Here is a 16,859-nt window from a genome sequence, read left to right as displayed (position 1 = left end):
CTTTGAAGAGGTTTTGCAGAATCTTCTCTCACTATTAGTAAGTGAAGACAGGAGCACGGAGAGGCTTCAGCATCCCGTACTGTGGCCATGTGCACCTAAGCCCTGGGTCTGTAGATAATGGGTCCTTTGTAGGACAGCTCCCGTTGCTTTCCTTGCCCACGGCAGTCTGAAATAATGAGTCCAGCAGTAGGTCTCTGCACAAAAAGCTCTTCCTGACTTCCTAGAGCAAAAATGTTTGCCAAGTACTGCTCAGGCTGACTCTGTTTGTCTTGCTGTAAGGTCCGAGGTAGCAGAGGCCAGAGGGGGTCAAACACCAGACTGAGCTTGTTGTGCGTGTTCATTTGCTGTAGAAAACGTAAATGTGCAGCTCAAAAGTTTCCACTGTATCTCTGGCAATTAGGACTTGATCCAAAGCTCGCTGAAGCCATTGGGAACCTTTCCACAGGCTTTAGAACAGGAGTTACATAAGTTTGTGTTCTTTAAAAGGGGTGCCCCAGGGAGGCTGAACGCATGAGCTGACTCGACAGCCACATGGCTGCTCTGCCATGTCATGCAAAAAGGCTGTTCTCAAAGTGCCCATGAAGTGTCCCGTGCAGCACCAGGCAGTGTTAACTCCTGAGTGAAAGCTTTTAGTGCTGTCCTGTGCCGGGACACCGGCTCCTAGTGGAGCCTCCCGAGGTCCTGAGACAAAACAGAGAGCATAAGCTGCTGAGGCCTGAATTGCTTATGTTTTCTGTTAAGGAGGGACACAGTTCTGCCACTTGTGTGCAAAGAAAAGGGTCACAAGGAAGTTTCCAAGTAGTAGAACCCTGAGGATTTCATAGTCTAGGAAAGTGAAGTATTCCTAATCTCAGACTTTTCTGAGACTTCTTGCAGACATAAATCACAGTCTTTTAAAACATTGGTGTAAAGGAACTGCTTAATTTCCTTCACATACACAACTGTACACACCATTTCTGGGCTCCTCATGTGAGTGTACAGTGGGAAGAAGCACTGCAGGGAGATCCCGTTGAGATTTGAACCATTGTACAATGTTGTCAGGAAGGAGTTTTTATGGCTAAATGCACATCAGCATCCTCTGTGTACATTCTGCTGTCACTCTGCTGTGTTTCATCCTTGAGTTAATTCATTTTGTACTTAATATGCCCTTCCTGGTGCACTGTGCACTATGCAAGACCACAGTTCACACCACAGGGATGTCAGGTCAATCAGCCTCCTTATTAGGGTTGAATGGTTTTAATGTAGCCATAAAATTAGGTTCCAAAAGCGTGAATTTGGCACACAGCATTTAAAAGACAAATCAGTTTGACCTGTTCTGACCCTGAGCTCCTGCACCTTAGAAACAGCCCCTTATGAAAAAATTTAATGGTGTGAGCTGACCTTTGAAAGTATTATTATTTGCTATAATGTGCTTGCATCAGTCTGTATTACTATTATGCCAGCAGATCATAAGGACTGCCGGTCCTTACTCCAAAGGTCTCATCCTCTAAGTAAAATCAGCTCTAAGAGTCTTAGGCAGCCAAAAATGAAGGATTTTGGCAAAGGCTGCAGTTCTGCACTTCGAACTAAACAAGAGCATTTGCTATCTCACCTGGCATATCAAAATTTGGCCAGGAGAACTTGATAGCAACCAGAAGGCTCCCTTTCAGTGGAAGTGGGATTGAAGGTGAGCTGAGGCACCAGAGGACAATTGGCCTACCGTGGGCAGCTGCATTTGTGAAGCACAGACAGAGGGAAGAGAAGGGAAGAACTTCAGAGGTGCTGGATAAGTGTATTTCTGTGGCAAATGCTTCCTGTGCCTTAGCAGGGAAATTCAGAATATCATTTTCCTAGACTTAAGCCAAAGTTGCCAGTAAGGGCAGTCCAGTATCAGGGACTTCAGTAAGAGCCCCACTTTGTAAGACTTTGCATATCCTCAATGATAGAAAAGTAAGTGGGAGTTCCAGGCAATCAAGTCACTGCAAATCCAGACAGAGCTTGCTTGGGTGATGATGCAGAGCATCTAAAAATACCAAATCCAGCTTTACTTTTGCTTTCCAGCAAATTAATTCTACTTAAAAGAGCCAACAAAACTCACTGTGAAGTCCTTATCATCAGCTGTTTCTCTCTAAATATACAGCACTAGCTATTTTTACAATGATCTGCAAAGCTGAGTATTTTTTCAGTACTTAGGGGCACAGATTAGCTCTAGTGGTTACTGAAGGAATTACTGTGGTCCATCCAACCAGCAGAAAAAAAATCCTAAGAAGCTGTAGGTTATAGGACCACAGTGGCTCTGCAGAGGCTGTTAGAGCAAGTGTAGCAGATGAGGAAAACCTGACTGCCACAACCTGAGATGGCCAAATGTCATGGGAGTTACTGTTTATTGTCAGATAAATTACTTCTGATGTAGTATTTCCTTTAAATATTTATTCATACTTTACAAGCCACCTAAAGGTACGAGCTAAATGCATCTGGTTTCCCATGCCTGATGTGTGGTGACCTGCTACCACAGCAGATTGCCTCAGAAAGACTATAAATCTTTATAGCAGCAAGCCTCAGATTTACCAGCATTTCAGGAAGTGGAGATGGATATTAGGTAGGTTTTCAGCAGAAGATCAGGGTTTCTAACCCCAGGGCACAATATGCAGAAAAGCTGACAACTTCTTTATTCCTTCAGGAATATCCTGGAGAAGAACATTAATCCAATAGTGATGGTTTTTTGTGTGTGAGGTGTGAGAGAAAGTAGTTACACAAAGAACATAAAAAAATTCTAGCAGGCATTACAATCATTATAATCTAGTATCTCATAATATCTGCCAACACACTTTATCTTGTGTGCTCAGAACAGCAGGCCCAAAGTTTCCTGGAACATTATCTCCACACACCAAATCCAAAATAAATCGTCATCCTTTCCTCTTCGAATTTGTTCTGTGGCAGCAACTTGTCTTGGCATGAAATATTAGCCATATGGACACTAGAATATCTGCTTTGACCTTGACCTCAGAGTAAGAGCTGCCAAAAAAGTGAAGATAACTCCCGCCTTTCGTTTCCAAGAGTGATGCTCCATGGGTACAGCCCGATCTGCTCTCCCGGTTGCATCTCAGTGTACAGAATCCATGGGTTTTAATTTGAATAGGTGTTCTGCTAAGAGCATATTGTCTGTGGCTGGCTAGGAACTGGGAAGCAGTATCCCAGACGATGGTTTATTTGGCAGAGATACTTATTCCAGAAATTTTTAAAAAAGGGATCTAATTTTAGCATCAGGCAGTGGAAAGTGCATTATTTGTAATTGGCTCTCACCATGTTATTTACTCAGTGTTTTCATCTTCTGGATGCTCTTCCAAGTAACAGGAGGCTGCTGGGGGCAAGATGAGCTGAATTTTGTTGGTTGCAGAGCTCTGCACTGCTCTGGTTCAGAAACGATGGTTAGTGATCAAAGTAGAACATTTAGGTGGGTAAGAGGAACAGACACTGCTCCTTTGGTGAGTTTTTGCTACGTGTATTGCAGTGATCATGAATGAGTGTGAATGATGCTCAGGATTCAGAATAAACGCATTTCATCACATTTGCATTTGCCCAACATGGAACAGAATCAGGGCCAGAAGACACCTAATCAGAGATCTTTAATTTTCCCAAGTCCCTGTCTTCCTTTGGCCCATAACAGACATTCCCAAATAGTGTAGAACTAAATGGTGTAACAACACTCATGGGGGAAGCTGGCCAGATAGGAAGGGTAGAGGAGGGGGCAGGAAGGCACTCACAGTCCTGGCTGGAAGGTGATCATCACCCAGTTTGGAGTCCTGTAGTTTTGATGAACTCATCTCCCTGATTTGTTGAGACTGTGGCATTTTTCACCTCGACGCTTCTGGTTGAAATTCACACTAGCACAGTGCTAATGGTGCCATCTGATGATGCTCAGTGGACTGTGCAAAATAGATTTATTCCATGTGCTTCCTAGTGGGCAGAGATCCACATTACACTCGACAGCTTCAACATACGGAAATGGTGACATGTGATTGATGTGGTCCCTGCAGGTCACGCTAACTCACGGCGTATTAGCCCTGCATCCCGGGGAGGCTTATGCTACTGCAGCTGCCCACCTCCATTATCTGAACTAGGAATAAATGAAAGAATTGATGTTCCCAGCGGTGTGAATCTGGCACCTCCTGAAATGATGTGCAGCACTGAGGGAGGTGGGATGCAAATTTCACACCATCCAACCCCACAGCACATGTGAGCACAGAACAGGTTACAACCAAACTTCAGTTATGGGTGCGAAGGGCTGTCATGTTAGATGACAATAATCACAATGTTTTTTGAAATGACTGGGATAGCTGTGTTTTCTTGTAAATTTCTGACATTTGGAGTGACTAGATTTTCCAAAGTCACTAAGTAAAGCACAGCATGTATAACCCAGGTAGCCCTCTCACCAGCCATCCCTTCTTGACCTAATTTTCAGCAAGGCCTAAGCAGCTGCTCTTTCAAAAAACAGATTGCTTAATGGCAGCCAAGACTGGAGGCAGTCAAATTTAGGGTTTTGCAGCCAAAGGAGTGAGCAGGCTAAGGTTTCCCATAATGATATGGACATTCATCTGGACACCTCCTGGCCACAATGAAAATGAGGACGTCTGTTGTTTCTGCCCCTGATATGTAGGATGCTTTTTAGCTTCTCCAGGGAAATCACCTGCTTATGGCTTTTTCACATGAGTCAATACTGCAAGCTCCTCTCTCTCTTTGCCACAGAAATTCCCTGTAATCTTGCTCATCGCTCTCATGGCCATGGGGTCACCACAGCTCCTGCAGATTTGTCTTTCTCTTCCTACTTTCACAGAGAAGCCAACAAAGTTGGACACCGACTCTTCTGCCCTTCTGCAGAACATGGAAGGTATTCCTTCCTGCCAGACACACAAGCCATGCCATTCCCATCCACTGGTCCCTCCCTAGTATCTCACCCTCCTTTTGTGTTTTTTCCTCAGGTGTTCTACTGATCTTGGCACTGACAGAAGAGCTGGTGTTTTCTGTTCAGGTTCTGTCTCCCACTGTCTCCTCCTCTCAGGGCTTCCCGATGAACACTACAACTATCACAGCCATGGGAGCAACACCTCACCACAAAGACCACCACACGGTAGATCCCCTTCCCACGTCTGCTCAAGCCATGTCCCACCCCATCAGCCTGGTGGAGAAAGCCCCTTCCACCGGGCAAGAGCAAGAGAGTGGCCCTCGCATCGGCGAGAGGGAAACTTATCATTTATACAACCAGAGTGCTTTGTACTCGGGACAGTCTCGCCCCAAGGGGAAAATATTCCAGGTTTTCAAAGGCAACTTCTCAGAGTCGTCAGAGCCTTACCTAAAGACAACCCTGCACTCTCCCTTCCCTACCCTGAGGAGCCCTTTCACAGACCACCCATTTCAGTCCCAGACCACAGCATCCAGTGATCCAAATGGAACGGGGCTGGAAAGAACTACACACTCAGACCCTTCTCCCCACCGCAGCACCTCGGGAAGCCTTAGGGAAGCAGAGCGAGGGGATGGGACCGAGGGAGTAGTGCAGGAGGCAGATTTTGCCACCACAACTGCTGGACCATCAACTGATCCTGAAGCAGTGTCGGTGCCTTTTAAACCCACCCGCTATGGCGTGTGGGATATGCTGAGCAAAAACAACTCTTGGGTAACCTTGAATCTCAGTACAAATGTCCCTCTGTTTGCTGGCTCTGGATCTGCAACAGCAGCAGCTGGTCACTCAGTTCAGACCAGTTTTGACGTCAGCATCTCATCCCCATCAGCAGGAGGCCCCGAGGGACTCGCTCCAACACAGCACGGCGTGGTGACCAATGCCACATCGCCGGGCAGTGCTCTCTCCTCAGCGCCTGCCACGAGGTTGTCCAGCTCCACTTCCACAGCGGGCTCCACCGCCACCGGGAACTTCCTGAACAGACTGGTTCCTGCCGGGACCTGGAAACCAGGGGTGCAAGGAAACATCTCTCATGTCACCGAGGGAGACAAACCCCAGCACAGAGCAACCATCTGTCTCAGCAAGATGGACATTGCCTGGATCATCCTGGCTATCAGCGTACCTATATCCTCATGTTGTAAGTTAATTGCCACTTTATTTTGCTTTCTCTTTAAGATTCAGATTTCAGCCCACGATTCAAGGACTAGCTGGAGACCTAATGGAGGCAGGTCAGCTTTGAATGGATAAGATGCACAAGGATCACATTCACTGACCAAAGTGCTTAACTTCAAAATGCAGTGCTAAAATGTTACACTCAATGCATACTTGCTCTATTGCTATTAAAAATCTTACTGGGTCACTCTCCATTTGAGGGTATAACACAAGGCTGAACAACTCTAGAATGTGAAGCAGCTTTACTTCAAGATGTTTAAGATGGTGACCAAAAACTGTACAATTCTTTAATTTAGGAACTAGTATTTGCTGCCCTGAAATTGGATTTTAAAAGCCCGCTGCTAACCCAAATTATTAATAACATCTGTAATGACTAATAATTTAGGCAGCACCAGTTTTCCAGTGCAATAAAATATTTCATTGTAGGCAGTTCATGAACTATCAGATTTAGAAATCTGAAAACCAAAGTGTGGTTTCCTCCATTTTAATTCCAACTTTACAGTTGCCAAGGGAAGAGAAAGAGTTGGAAAGCCTGGCCTTCAGACACCTGGAGTCAGCCACCTGCAGGACCGGGGCAGGTTTGGCTTTACAGAGCTGGCTCAGGGTCTTGTTGTTTGACTCAAAACACACAAGAAATTATGAGCAAGATTGTGAGTGCTTGCCAGGATGTCCCGTGACTAGCTGGGTTGTATCAGCTTGGTGGGACAACACAGTCTCTGGAGTCTCAGTGTAATGGGATGTGATTATTCTGTTTTCTGGAGTGAAAGAAAACCAAACATTTCCCAGCCTTTGCTGCCTGAGGAAACATAAAAGGGTAGCAGCCAACAATACTGAGTATTAATTCTGTTATTTACAGCTAAGAGATGTACTGAGGACAAGGCTAGATGAGCTGCCTGAGCCAGTCTCACACATAGCTTACTCCAGCCAAAAAAGACAGTGCTGCTCTCTCCTGCTTTCTCCTAGGTGCAGGCACCTGATCCTGCCCCTCTCCTTCTGCCTGGGCCTGATTTGTCACCTCCCTGAGACACTTTCAGATTGTTAAAGTGGCCAAAAAATACTCACTTTACTCTTTTGTACTTTCTGTCCACCCAGTGAGCTGAATCAGCGCCCCACAGTCAGATGAGCATGAGACCTGGAAAGGATGAGGCTGCAGGAATGTAAACCTGGAGAGGGGACCATACTAATCTTTTCAGCAGCTGCAAGTTATTGGATTGGGTCAGCATATTTTTTAGATTCACACCTCTGGGACCATCAGTTCTGCTATTGCCAACGTGGTTAAAACCACGAGTGAGAACAAAGCTTAAGGCTAAAAGATGAGCAATCAAAGAGAAATCAAAGCAGAATGTGCATATACATTTCTGTGTAAGATGGAGAGGAGGAACTGGGACATAGCAAGCACGTGGTCAGAAGCAGCAATATTTGACGATTTGATGAACTATGCTTTGTCTATCCATCAATAGAACTAGAGGATCAAATAAATTCTTCCAAGAATTATGTTTTAGGCCAATATCCAGAAAGAAAGATGAGCAGGATAGAAAGCATCCAAATAGAAAATAAGAAGTGTAAAACCATACAGCACAAGCATGGGAAGCATAGCCACTGGGTAAACTGGTCTGTGTGTACAGAGTGCCATATATGAGGTAAATAATAACAGTAACAATAATAATAATAGTAATGGTAATGGTAATAATAATAATAATAATGGTAATAATAATGTGAGAAGTCTGATAGCAGGACTTCTAATCTACTATTCATTAAATAGTGATGTTAACACTTTTTTCTTTTCATATGTGCCATAACGGTATGTGTTCATGTGACTCTGCCTATTCTGGTTCTTGTATTCATAAGCTGCATTTTTTAAAAACGTCAAATGCTATTTTGAAAGTTATGTGTATCAGTTCTAATACAGCTGAGTGTTTAAATGATTCGAGTATTTAAGTCCTGCTTTCAAGACCAGATTCCTGAGGCTGGCCTTCTTTGGGACTCTCCTTTTAAAATCTGGAGATCCTCGGATGTATTTGGAAGTTGAAATGAATGGGATTTTTTGGGGGTGATCTGGCTTTAGTGCCTAGGAAATTGCTTTCATCCCGACTGTTCAAACCGTGCTGCACACCGGAGGGACACTTCATTACAGTGTGTGTGTGTGCGGTGCGCGGTGGGAGGCGCACGGGCTGCGGGCTGTCCGAAGGGGACTGTCGCCACCTCCCGGGCACAAGCGCTGCAGCGGGACAGGACAGGCCCGCGCTGGCATATGCTCCTCTCTTCTCGGAGCCTTCCACGGGAGCCTGCCGCCGAGAGAAGGATGAAGAGCACAGATACCTGGGTTTCATTTCATCTTCAAAGGGGAAAGAAGTTTTCCGGGAGAGGCGTTCACAGCTGTTGCGAGCACGAATTGAGAAAAAACATTGTCGGGCTCCTGCCTTGGGATGCTGAAAGGCTATACTCAGTCCCATGCTGTAGCACGAGCCTGAAGAGCCGTGCCTCAGGAGCTCTCCTGCTTAAATAAGAGCTGGGGTTTAGCCTCCCACCCTTACAGTACATACTTCTTTGCAGATGCATAGATTTCTTGAGTCCCACTGAAATCCCAGAAACTGCTAGCCAGAAGAGTAATGCTTTGAGTAGGAATGCACAAGCCACGTCTGCTGCATGAACCTGGGGAAATCATTTTACCTTTTGGCAGCTCAGTTTCATGGTATAAATAATGAGGGTAATGTTGCTAATGCGATGGGAAGGCTGAAAAAATGAAGGGCTCTGTATCATTCCCTTCCCAGAATAGCAAAATCATATATAACAGTGATGTCATTATTTTCTGCATGTCACAGTTTGAGTTGGTTTTGCAGTGTCCTTCAGACAGCCTTGAACACTTTTGTGCACGTGCTGTTGTCCATGCATAGATGCCTCTCTCTGCAATGCAGAACAAGACACAACATGAGCTCATTTTAAAACCCACTGTTCCAGTCCTTGGGCTCCTGGTCCTTACATCACTGTAATTACAGAATGACACAATAAAACGTGGAAGAACAGGAACTTGCAAATCAGATGCACAGAAGTCAATTCATCCAGTCAGTTCTGCTGACACTTGAGAACACAGGAGGAAGGCTGAGCCTCTGAACACAGGCATCAGCAGAACTCAAAGAATATGTGAAGAATTGCCTTGGACCTAACCTCACTTAGCTCACATTGCCTGCACTGGAATGATTTCCAAAATTACCTCACTCACTTTCTCCATCACAAAACCTATGTTTGCTTCCCGGTCTGAAGCGAGAGTCATCCCAAGCCCTGAGTCCAATCCCCAGGTGTGAACTCAGGCTGAGCTGGAGACAGCCTCCTGTCTCCAGATGTAAGCAGTTGTAGTCAGTAACCAAACTCATCCTGATACCTGTATCACAGCTAAGTATTTGCTGCTACATACAGGAAACCAGGGAAATTGAAAGAAATATGGAAAAAGCACTATTTTGGTCATTGAGGGAGGGGTTCTGTAGAAACTTACTTGGTGTTGTGGTCTGCAGGCATAGGGAGAAGTAAATGAAGATCCTTCACCCTGAATATTGCATGACTTTTAAGTGCTTACAATTTCAGGTCTGTTAGCACCGTGTTTCCCTGTTTTGCGTGGGAGCTGGAAAGTGGGGGAAGGGAATATGCGGCATGTAAGATTGGTAAAATATTTTAGTGAGTTGAAGGGAAAGACTGTCAGAAAACTGTAGGAAATTGTAATGATCTTATTACACTGCATTAATGAAGCTGGTATTGAATGTGGTGTATAATCCTAATGGGTTTTGTTTAAAAAAAAACCCCAAAAGATTAGAAAAGAGCCATGGAACAATTCAGGAGTGGAGAAATGCAACATAATTCCACTTGTGCCATGATGCAGCACAAAAAGAGGCTGAAGCCTACATACACAGGGGACATTTCTGACAGCATAGTGGAAATTTCTAATAAAAAAGGCAAAAGAACACGGAGGAAGTGACAGTTGAAGGTGAAGGTATTTACACAAGGGGAATGTAAACGTGTTCCCACAATGGAAATTAAACATTGAAACAAACTTTGTGGGAATGGGGTGGATATCCAGTCACTCTGTATCCTTAAATAAAGCTGAGTATTTTCATATGAGATGTGCTGTACCTTAAATACAGATTATGCTAAAGGTAACAGGTGAAAGTCTCCTGGTGTGCAGGTGCTGTGTGGGTGTCAGTAGGTGTTGGACATGTTCCCACCAGCCTAGAAACCTGTAAGCCTGTGATAATCTTGTTTCCCCCATTTGTGGGGTGTATTATGTCCTGTTTCATGGGGGGGGGGGGGGTAGATAATGAAGATGTAACTTGCCTTATGGCCAAAGAATGTCCAGTGTCAGCTGGAGCTCATCATCAGCTCAGCCACTGAACACGTGAAAGGATATGGGTTAGAATTCTTCCAAAATCTCTGAACCTCCAGAGACTGCTTGTACTTCCTAACTTGTGTCACAGTCTCTGTACAAGGGACTTCAGGCTGACACAGGGACAACATTGACATGTCCTTCTCATGGCACTGGCTATTGGCTTGAACATGGAGCAGGCAAAGGGAAGTTAGTTGAGCTTTTCTGACTCCCAGAAAGCAAGCAGAGGATGGCTTGAAAACCAGGGTAGAGTAAACCACGTAATATACCAGGAAAGATAAGCAGGGTGTTGCAGCTACTATTTCTCTCTCTTCAGCTCTGTTGTTGTCATTACTGACATTTGTGTCTTCCAAACCATCTCTGCCCTCTGTGTATTTCATCCACTTAATATGTCCTCCCGGGACATCACGGTTGTCTGTCTCGGAGAGTTTTTCTGTAACACATGTAATTCTTAATATGGGAACAAAAGGATATCTAGGAATATTGGTAAAGCTGTACCCTGGTCCTAGTGTTGTTCTGGAAGTGAGAGGTCCTATGTTGGCTGAATTAATTTCACTAAAATATGCCCCAAATGTGGCATGTTTTTAGGTTATGTGGCACTTAATACCATAGCTTAGTGGTGGATCTGGCACTGTTATGTTAATGGTTGGACTCAATATTCTTAAAGGTCTTTTCCAACCTAAATGCTTCTATGATTTCTGGGAAAAGGGCTGCTAATAGAAGATGAAGAGGGAATAGCCCCATTCCAACTCTGCTGTCTTCACTCACCCTCTTAAATGAGGTCTCTTCTGCTTTGAATTGGGGCAACTTAGGTAGACATTCTTCTGCTAAAATACATATTTGAGGAAGCTCAGGAACCCATTTTCCATGCTCTTCTATCCATTTTCTTGTGTGTGCACCACAGTTGGAGGCCAAGAGTGTAATTAAGGGAGGGAGTATTACTGCTGTATATATCTGTACATGGCAAGGCCATTTCCTGCTGGAAGAAGCTGAGATCTCTCTCAGCTCAGTGTAACTGGTTTTCCAGCCCCTAAACCCCAAATCTGATACTTCTATGTCAGCAGCCACAATATTTTATGAGCTGTAAAACCTCAGGCTTTCAAAAAATTATTTGCAGAAAGTTGACTTTGCTGGGGCTCTCGTGTCCTCAGGCACCTTCAGAATTGCTCTGTGCCTTAGGGATGGATCACTTGTTGCTGGAGTACTGAGAAGCTCCAAGGGCTGTTGACTCTCACCAGCAGTGGTGAGGACTAAGTGCAAGTCCTGCATCACTTTCTAATCTTCCCAAGCCTGCAGGCTGGCCTGGGAAGGACACAGAGAGGGCAGCAGCCATAGTAGGGATAAAAGGAACCCTTCAGGAGGACAATCATTTCCCCAGGCAGGGAGAGCAGTTCTGGTGGCCCACAGGGTGCAGTAGCAGGACTCAGGCTGTCAGGCAGCAGATGAAGTTGTTAGTGACAGAGCTGCCTGAACTCAAACACATTATTTTTTTTTATTAGTAGATTATTCTTTTTTTTTAAATAGAGGTCTAGCCTTGCACTTTTGTGTTGCTATTTTGTGTGGCAGATGGGATAAGAAGTTAGACCCATGGCACATAGGTAACTGCAATATTTGTCAAAACATGCACAGCAGCCATGACCTCTCTGCAGTTTTTCCTTTCCTCTGAGTTCTAATACATAATTTTACCTGTAGCTGAGGAAATAATATATTTTTCTGCTTCATGAATAATTTCTCTCCTCTCTTCTACCATGAGGGATTCAGAAATGATAGAGGGAATTTACAGCAGGGCATTCCCTATTTCACAGGTACAAATCAAAGCAAGTTCATGTGCAGCTACCTGTCTGTATAAATCAGGCAGATTACAAACACAACTGGTCAATTAATTCCACAGGTGTAAGAGAAACAGACGCAGCTTACACATTACAGCCCTGAGCAAACCCTTGCACATGCCCCAGCTTCTGCCTGAGCAAGGGCCATTGGGAGAAGTAAGTCTGTTGCTGTGGGTTTGCCTGTCTCTCATAAAGTTGCCAAGATTACCCATCTGAATTGCAACAGAGGTGAATAAACTGAAAGCAATTCCAGAAAATAACACTCAGCCAGCTTTGTCTTGGGCTGCCTGCTGGGAGAGAATTGCCTTGGCATTTCTGGGGCCCGGGGGTGCCTGTGGCCCTGAGACCAGACACACAGTTACATCAGGAGTTTCACTTGCTGGTTGCTTCATCTTGCCTAACTGCTCTACTTTAAGTTCAAATATTTCAGATTGTGAAAGCTTCAATGTGCTCCCCAGGTGAGAAAAAAAGCCATGTTCAGACATTACCCAATGCCCAGGCAAGTGAGGGGAACAGGTTACCCTTATCAGTAGATCCCACATCCTGATGGAGCTGATGGAGACAGGCAGGAGAACCCCAACTCTGGGGTTAACACTATCCTGGAAGACAGGTGCAGCAGGGGATCTCCACGCCACCTTACCCCTGTCTCATCCTACTCAGGAACCCATCTGTTCCTCTGGCTGGTTGCTGATGTGTTGGAACATGGTCACAAACCGAAATCCAAGTTACAAATGGCGGGCAACAGAGGCAGGGTCAGTGGCACTTCAGGACTTCAGGCACTTCAGAAGCTTTTGGTATTGAAGGCATGCAACTGCAGGCATTTATGAATTTGCTGTTTGAGCTAGGACAGGTATCTCTCACTGCCCACTTGCTGATGTGCTCATCACTGCAGCCTCTAAACACACCAGACACAGAAAAGATCCCCACAGAAGCATCTTTCTCAGTCTCTGAGGAATGCCCTGTCTCCTAGAGGGTCTATAAATCCCTGCTTAGGTATTAAAACACCATCAGTTACAACAACAAAGCTTTTTATTAATCAGGCAGCCACATCTTCAAGATTATGCACTCACATCAAAAAGAAAGTAAAAACTGCATATTCTGCCAAGCCCAAAGCTTCGTCTGCGTAGCCCAGATTCTGACATAATTCTGTAGGGTTTGTTAGCAGAGAGCGAGGACTGACTGAGATTGAAGCGTATGAACACAGGTCACCAGCCCTCTCCTTAAATAACATAAAGTACAAATCCATTGTACTGATGAGTCCTTATTGAAAGGAAATAACCAAATTTTTGACATGTTTCTATTGACAGCAGTTCTGCTGACAGTCTGCTGCATGAGAAGGAAGAAGAAGACATCTAACCCAGAGAACAACCTGAGCTATTGGAATAATGCTATTACCATGGACTACTTCAACAGGCATGCTGTAGAGTTACCAAGAGAGATCCAGTCACTGGAAACTTCAGAGGTACCTCGCTTGCAGAACTGGTGTCTGAAAACTGTAACTGAAGCCATGCTGGGAGGAGGGGAGGGGAAGTCCTATTAATAAAGCCTTGAAATCCCTACACATGTTCAGGGAAACAGCTTTTTGAGGACTGACTCCTACACATATATTAGATGGGATAAATACGTCAGCAACACTGGATTGCCATCTTATTCCCAGCCACTGCAGATCTAATCCGTACTGCTGTGTGGTGACGGGCGTTAACCACCTCTAGGTGAATTTGTCCCTGGGTTTCTCTTCCTTGTGAGCGTTCAGCCAATGTCAAGCCATGCCATGGTGGCTTAAGGAGAGCCCTTTGGGCTGGCTCATTGCTGACAGTCAGTTTACTGTGCGTGTGCCACACAGCATCAAAGAAGGAGGATGGTGGGAGTTAATAATGCAAAGAAATTTTGTGCATTTATGTCTCAGGAGCTGCCTGTAACTTCTCAAACACCAGTTCAGGGAGTGAGTGTTCCCAGTACAAAAGTAATCAGAACATCAATATGTGGGGGTGTGTGGTGGTGGTGGTGTACACTCATCAGCCCCTTCCTAAGAGATCTGACTGGTTCAGTGGGATTATTCACACATGGGCAGGTGATCCTACTGATAGAAATGTATTCCCTGGCCTCAGAGACAGAGAATAATTCAGCTTAGTTCAAAAGTATTTAAAACCTAGAAACAGTGGAGAGTTTGAGTTTATGCTGAAGTGATTTTCAGATCAGCTAGCTGACTAGCTCATGTGATTAAAAAAAAAAAAAGAGGGTTAGAAAGGAACCTCTGAGATGTGATTAGACAAACAGTCACAGTTACTTCATTAACCCCACTTTGCTGGCAATCACGTTGCTCCATCTAAGGCAGGACCTGGTCTAGCTTGCCCAGAATCAAATGTCAGGCCTAGTCACATACAGGATGGTCTTCCAAAGGTGGGTCATTTAAACCTGATCAGAATATGACTGAACTGGGGCATACTCAGGTGGCTTGGACCCATATATGTGGCTTTCTGACCTGAAAAAGAAGCTGAAAATGCATCTTTGAGGAGTCAAGCACAGCTGAGAGACAGGAAACACTTGCAATGAGTCAATAAAGTGAAGAAACCCCAAGAAATGTGGAAGCTCCAAGTCTGCAAAGGGACTTGGTGCATCTGACTTGTGGGTCGCCACGCTGAGAAAGAATCAGCCAACCCTCAGAGGAACTCTTCACTCACAGCTCCTGCCTGACAAAGGGCAAAACCACCTCACCAAACCTGGCTCTCCAGAGTCACAGCCCACAACATTCAGGCACCTTTGGGGGATTGGGAGGAGTGCCCTGTGTGCTTGTGGAGGGTGAAGGGTGTGAAGTGCTCAATCTGCTGCTCTGTTTTTCCCCTAGGACCACCTGTCCGAGCCGCGCTCCCCGGCCAACGGCGACTACCGCGACAGCGGGATGGTCCTGGTGAACCCCTTCTGTCAGGAAACGCTCTTTGTGGGACACGAGCAAGTCTCCGAAATATGACCCCGCAGCTGCCCCTGTACTGCAGTTTCATCTCTACTGTCTCCAAATTATAAATAAATATATATATATTATAAATATAACCTTTGTGTAACCCTGAATTACAAGAAATGTTTTCAGCTTTTCTTTTGTCCCTCAGAATTGTCAGCCCCTTTTTTATAAGTGTGGTAAAACTTTACAGAACAAACTGTGGCTTTATAAAATAAAGGTATTTCTAAGCAAAACACCTGTCAGGTGGACTGTTTGCTTCACTCTCATTTACAAACTGCTGCTAAATATACGTGGTCTGGAAAAATACTGAGTAAGGCTGCTTTTGGTGCAGGCAGCATGTGGTGGGTACAGCATCCTGCATCCTACATGCTATCACTCAGCTGAGCATAAGCGTTCCTGCTCAGTGACTGTTCCTTCTTCTACTTCAGCATGACTTCAGTCGCTCCTTTCCTTTAGGCTGCCAAGCTGGAGTGCAAACCAGACAGGGCCAGCTCAGTTGCCAGAAGCAGTCTGTACAGCCCCTGTGCCAGCCTTGTATCCTTTGTGTGAGTCCAGTGCTGCCTGAGCACCGACTGGGATGAGCCCTTTACTGTCCCCCTTCCAGTCTCAGCTCCAAAACTCGTTTATACAAGCAAGAACAAGAATGGACCTTTTTTCCTGCGTAAGTGTTTTAGCCACACTACACACTGGACTCAGAGTTGCTACACCTCAGTCCAATAAGCCTAGAATTATTTCCTGAAGATCACGGAGCCTCAAAGGAAGCATATAGAGTGCTCTTTTCAAAGGAAGAGAAAATTCCTTTGAATTTATCAGAAATTTTGAGATCTGGTGACTAGGGACTGCCACCAATTGAATGCTGTGGCTTTGACCACATTTCCACTTCCCCACTGTTTTATTTATCTTATGTGCTTAGACTGCTGGTGTCACTGAATCAAGTTTCCTCATACACTCTTCTTCTCTCTGAGACTTTCCTTTCCCCCTTAGGAAGGAAAACACAGTGTTTCAGAGCAAAATGGCAATTCTGTCCTACCTTGTTAAGTACTAGGTTGCAGACTCTAATAGTGTTAAGGGAATAGTAAGGGTGCACGAAGCTTAAAGGATGGATTAAAAATAGGTTGCTACAAGACGAGACTAGTATGGAACATGGAATGACCTTGCCCAAATCGATGGTCTCTCTTTGAGTAACTCAGAACTGTTACTGTGGGACCAATTTTCAGTTTTGCTTCTCAAATAGCTTTCTGATATCATTCAGCAAGTGAAATGGCCTCTGTCATTTGAAGTCTCACCCTCCTTCTCCCCACCTCTGGCCACCAGTCCTGCTAGACTATTTTCTGCTTTCACTGCTCACTTCATCAGGAGCAGGCTGTGAGGGGCAGTTTACCCCCTGCTCCAGCTGGCTGCTCCCTGCCACTGGCTGTTCAGGTTTAATGCTTGCTCGGATGACAGGGAAGTTTGAGCAGGACAGGGTTAGTGTAGCATCATTAACCATATGCCTTGTTCAAGGTGAGCCACGGCTGCTATTAGAAAAGGGACTTACAGCAATGGCACATCTGGTCCAGCTGTTCCCACCCACTGACAGCGTCCCAGTGGCTGCTG

The 16,859-nt window shown here is 45.1% G+C and overlaps 1 protein-coding gene across 8 annotated transcripts in view; it reads left to right on the top strand.

Moving 5' to 3' along the window:
• Positions 1-15,498, top strand: part of TMEM108 (transmembrane protein 108) — a 161,882-nt gene extending 146,384 nt beyond the window's left edge. For 7 of the 8 annotated variants that reach the window (XM_039571751.1, XM_010398844.2, XM_019285862.3 and 4 more), the window contains 3 exons: positions 4,959-6,071; positions 13,615-13,769; positions 15,153-15,496. In XM_039571751.1, the coding sequence (XP_039427685.1) occupies positions 4,959-6,071; positions 13,615-13,769; positions 15,153-15,275 (1,391 nt within the window). In that variant the 3' untranslated portion in view covers positions 15,276-15,496. Of the gene's footprint in view, positions 1-4,725; positions 4,868-4,958; positions 6,072-13,614; positions 13,770-15,152 lie in introns of those variants that run through there. The other variant, XM_010398843.3, reaches the window with a different exon arrangement.
• Positions 15,499-16,859: the final 1,361 nt, after the last annotated feature.

The sequence above is a fragment of the Corvus cornix genome, chromosome 2 (genome assembly GCF_000738735.6).
Source record: "Corvus cornix cornix isolate S_Up_H32 chromosome 2, ASM73873v5, whole genome shotgun sequence".
Classification (NCBI taxonomy): domain Eukaryota; kingdom Metazoa; phylum Chordata; class Aves; order Passeriformes; family Corvidae; genus Corvus; species Corvus cornix.
Note: the sequence above shows the minus strand (reverse complement) of the source record. Positions and strands in the feature narration are given on the sequence as shown.